The sequence below is a fragment of the Lactuca saligna genome, chromosome 2 (genome assembly GCF_052625555.1).
Source record: "Lactuca saligna cultivar CGN05327 chromosome 2, ASM5262555v1, whole genome shotgun sequence".
NCBI lineage: Eukaryota > Viridiplantae > Streptophyta > Magnoliopsida > Asterales > Asteraceae > Lactuca > Lactuca saligna.
Window position 1 is genome coordinate 154,517,745 of NC_136418.1, and position 5,434 is coordinate 154,523,178.

At 30.6% G+C, this 5,434-nt stretch overlaps 1 protein-coding gene across 1 annotated transcript; it reads right to left on the bottom strand.

The window, feature by feature from the left end:
• Window positions 1-2,208: 2,208 nt before the first annotated feature.
• LOC145032224 (RING-H2 finger protein ATL46-like) lies at window positions 2,209-3,997 on the bottom strand. The gene has a single exon (XM_078980971.1). It carries the CDS (start codon window positions 3,561-3,563, stop codon window positions 2,505-2,507), a length of 1,059 nt encoding a protein of 352 aa, XP_078837097.1. The 5' UTR covers window positions 3,564-3,997; the 3' UTR covers window positions 2,209-2,504.
• Window positions 3,998-5,434: the final 1,437 nt, after the last annotated feature.

Sequence of the window (5,434 nt, forward strand, 5' to 3'; positions counted from 1 at the left end):
TCACCAATGAAAACAACATGTTAGCGACCAAGTTCATTGATGAAATCCAAGTCGTTATTTGCATTTTCTCGATGAAACCAGATTGCAACTAAGAGCACCAAGTGACTAGATCACCTAACCCGATAAAATCTAACCAAAATCATCTCTTGCTAGATAACTCAAAGCATAGCATATTTTCTCAATCATTTTTTTACCTAATAAGTTTGGCTAAGCCTAGACCAGATCACCCAATCGGCCATCCCAATGAAACCAAGACAAAATCACATTTTGCTTGATAACTCGAAATCCGGACACATTTCTTGATCATGAAATGAATTTTACTTGATAAATTGATATATTTGAACAACTTCATTTCAATAAGATTTTGTCAATTCGGAAATACAAGCCTGACTAAATTTAAGCTAGATGGCCCAACTCCGTTAAATCTAGCCAAAATCATATTTTGCTTGAGAACTTGAAATCTATGCACAGTTTCTCGATCTCGAAAGAAATTTTACCTAATAAATCGATAATTTTGAACGACGTTGCTTCACCGAGTTTTTGCCAATTTGAAAACTTAATAAATACTTTCAAAAATATAAATTATTAAAAATACTCAAAGAACCAGTTCTTTATGTTTTTATTATGTAATCTTATAAGAAATTTGTTTCTCTTATGAGTTTGCGGGACATAAGATTTGAATAAAATAGCTTAATGATACCATTAAAATCTTTCTATAAATTCATTTTTTTTATTAATACTTGTATAAATGAAATTATTGAACGAAAAAATAATGTTTGTTTGGATAAAATGTTATATACATAATATTTGAATAAAATGTTGTACACAAAATAATTGTCTTTTTTTTCAAATCCGAATCAATATATAAATGAGATTAAATAACCACATTTTGTTCTTATATTCTAAAAAAACATATTTAAGGATATTCATAAATTTTAACAATATTCATCATTTTATAGCTTAATTCATTAAGTAATTTTAACAGGATTAAATGATAAAAACAGCTATTCATAGTTGGCATTTGAGTTGATCCCAAACATCCTGTTTTCAGTTTTCCAGTTATTGAAATAAAATAAAGAGTAGGAAACAGAAAAAGATAAAGTGCCTTTAAATTCATTTTAATGACAAAAAGCTATATATTCAATCAAACAAACATAAAAAAACTAAAAGGACCAACTTTACTTGGAAGGTAAGCAAAGGAAATAAAATAAACTACTATTTTCTTAGTCGAACGTTTGTACCATTACACACTATCAGTAAATTGTGTCAAGCCTTTTATCTCATTTTAATTATGAAAACAGTTCATAATTATATCTTATGTTCTTCTTTTATCATATCATCATAAACACGACACCAACAAAATACAAATGTTAAATGACCATAAGGCACATGGATAGAAAGAACAATCCACATGCCCCACACCATAGCCAATTTTAGAATTCATGTAAAAAGGATAAAACAGACATTCACAGAAAGAAAGATTCTTCATGCTTCCATAGATTCTACTATTATCACTTCACACACAATGACAACTCTATACATGTTGAGTAAAAAGGATGGCTCAAAAAGCAGCAGTAGAAACAAGCAATGCCATGATGATATAAAGTAAAAGAGAATTTGCAAAAGCGAAAAAGCATAGTTTGCCCCTCCATCACCCTTCTTAAATTATGCTTTTAAAGACTTCATAATCTTAAATTCTTAAACTTGAAGTTACTACACCTTTTTAAGATGCTTCTTTTTCTTGAAAACTTAACAAGAAAGTTTGATCTTTGATTAATTTCACTTCAATTAGATGCAAGCCATTTGACTATAAAGTTACAATGTTTGACACTAGTAAAATACTTTAATGTTCTTGATTGAAACCCATATATAAGAATATGGGATGATAAAAAAAAAATGATAGGGTCTATTTAACAAAGTTGTCTCCTTTTTACTCTTTAAACAAAATAACCTACCATTTTCGCATTAGGTCAAAATAATATTATGAAAGTGTTCATATTTTGAGATTTGATGATATGGTTTCAGAATAAAAAAATCAATTTCTTTGCAACATTTTTGTAAGGGTTATTTATTTATTATTTTGTGTGTGTGTGTTTAAGTTTTTTTGCCTCATTGTGTTGATAAAAGTAACTTTACAATTTACTAAAATTTCCTAGTTGACCAGTTACAAAATAAGTGGTGATTTTGTTAAAAATAAATAAACTAAACTAAAAAAAAGAAAGATGATTAATTTGTTAATGATGCCACCAACTTTGATCATATTTGTGATTATCTCACTAGAAATTCCCAACATAACCAGTTCTCCAACGGTTAAAGAAGCCCAACCGATTGAATTTCAAGAAACACAAAAGATTTGAATCTTTAAGATCGTGTCTAATTTCAAGAAACACACTAAACACTAAACAGGACTGGATTTTCTCATTTAGAGTATATTTAAATTATAAAAAAGACTAGTAATAATAATAAATTATAAATATGATTAATTAACAAGAACTCATTTCGTTTCATGTACCTTGAATTCTGCTCATCCAAGGTAATTCCATATCAACTGAAGATGGGTTATGCATTTGATTCTCTGAAGAACTCACAAACTTCCCCTTTTTAGACCATAACCAGATCTTCGAAACTGAATAACTATCAGTTTTTGCCCCAACGTTAATCTTCTTCCCTTCACTTTCATCGCTAATCGTGATTTTTTCATCTCGATGATCTTTTTTGTGATTTAAAGCCAGCCGGAGGCTCGAATCACCGACAACATACTCATATGAACCCATCGAATAACATCTTCTCGCATCCAAATTACTGCTACTAGTCTCGCCGCCGGCCACCTCACCTCCGTCGATCAATTTCCTGAACTTACCAAGCCTCACCAGAAAAACCCCTTTTTCGGCGATGATATGTTCTTGGACTGTTTTTGAACCGGCGGCTGACGCTAAACCGGTTTCATCTGCTTCCCTCATTTCATCAAATTCAAAAATCGGGTTGTCAATGGAGAACCCAGGGTTAAAAAGTGTGTTTCTGCAAAGAGGACAAGTGGAATTCGATAGGAGCCATGTATCGATGCAGCTTATATGAAAAGCATGACTGCAAGTTGGAAGCAATCTTAATTTGTCCATCTCGGAAAACTCAGACAAACAAACGGCACAATCGAATGAGGAGTTATTAGCACCTACAATTTCCTTGTACATGAAAACTGGTAAGGTGTCGATGAAGGATTGTTCTAAGCCTGAATCATGCAAATGAAAGAGCTGTTGAAGCTGTCTTTGTAGTGTATGATCAGGGGTAGATGGGTATCTGTTAGATCGAAGAGAAGTGATTGAGGTTGAAGAATGGTATTTTGTCAAGAATCTCACTAACAAATGGAGCAAACCAGATATGAAAAACAAGACAGCCATAATTATGATGATGATAAGAATTACTGGACTGATCTTAACACCTGGAGAAGATGAAGGGTTTGATGTTTTATGAATAGTAACACTAAATGGAGGTGAAAAAGATGATATGGTTTGATGGGATTCCAGGAGACCATGTTTCTTGTAGATTTCGTATTCAAACCAAGACATTTTTTTTTATTTGGGTATGCTTAGGAGTTAGGATTTAGGAACCCATGTTTTTTTTTCTCTAAAATCTATCAAAACTCCACTCATATTAAGCTAAAATCCAGAAAGATATAAACTTCGTCCTCATAAATAAGCAGAAGAGGTATCTACCAAGAACTTTGTGTTGAACATGATTCATAATAACAAAATCAATGCCCCCTAACAAGAAGATGTCTTCTAAGGGGAAGTTATGAAATCTTTGAGAAGTAAAACCGGTTTTTACATAACAAAAATTACAGGAGATAAAGAAAGGACAGAAAGGTTTATGATATATTTGGCAAAGTCGTAAAGAGAAGTGAATGTATGGTATGCATTATATATTGGGGAAGCAAAGGAAGATCCAAAGGGTGGCAGTGACACCAAAGGAAAGAACCAATTGATGAAGAAAGTTAAAATTAAAGATTTGAGTGAGAGGTGATGCCACGCGATTTATGGGCACAAGTAGCAACACGGGTTTGAAACTAAAGTGACATTTTTTTAAGCAAGTGTACGTTTTAATTATAAAAAAAGAGAAATTAAATTGCCTCCTACCTTTTATTCCTACAATTATTCCTACCCACTAAAATTATGACAAATCACCATTCAATTTAATTGTATTTGATATATTTCTAATATAGTCTTAATAATTTAGTTTAAAAAATATGGAAAGATGATACTTGTCATAATTTTATTGGGTAGGAACATTTGTAGGTATAAAAAGTAGGAATCAATTTAATTTCTCATAAAAAAAATAACAATTTTAAGGATCATAATCTTGTTATACACTATCATAAAAATGATCACATGTTTTTTTTGAGTAATATAGATAATGGGAAATGATTTGTACGTAATATTTTTTTTGCCACACACAACAATTTATACATTATATAGTTGTACAGTACAACATTTTAAAACACAAATTGTTGTGTACGGAGAAAAAATGTTGTGTACGAATCAGTTCCTATTGATAATTGATCCATTTTTTTGCATTTGTTGAAATTTGTTGAAATGACTAGATGTCCAAACTATGTTCATATTATATATATATATATATATATATATATATATATATATATATATATATATATATGTGTGTGTGTGTGTGTCTCATTTCATTTGTAACTTACACTTTAAAAAAATCTGTATCGATATTGCCTCGTAGATGTTTATTATTGTCATTTTTCAACTAAAAGACACTTTTTTTTTTCATGCCTTTATATCATAATTTATTTCGGCTTTGGTAAATTTTTGAGTTTTTGTGATGTAAATCTCGCATTCTATGAATGTTCTTAGGATGTTGAGCCTGAAATGCTATGTTGTAACATTTCTACTCAAAAAATGACATCATATATTTGTAATGTTTGATATATTTCATGGGGTTTATACCTTACAAAAAAAGTCATTCGTTAGTATGATGCCTCCAAATTGTAGCATTTTGGAAAATTGGTTTTGAAAATGTTTTTTGGATTTCCGAATCTACTTTTTAATATTTATACAATGTTTTGTTTCTCTTCTAGTTATATTTCATGGGGTTACACAAAAAATTCATTCTTGAGCCAGATGTTTCCGAATTGTGGCATTTCCTAGTTTCGTTTTCGGACAAGCCTTGCATATTTTTAATTTTGGGGTTTAAAGTCATATGTTTTATTGTCTATTCTTTCATTGTGTTTGTAAATGTCGGTAATAGTCGAAGAATAATCTACAAAAGCGACGCTGAATACGGGAAAATAATCTAAAAAAATTTCATTGTCATTTGTTAATGGTGCTTTTTACAATTTCTTGAATTTTAGACCTAGTGAGCATAGTAAGAAACCTATGGTGATGCGATAGCCTAGTATAAAATGTGCCCCAATGAA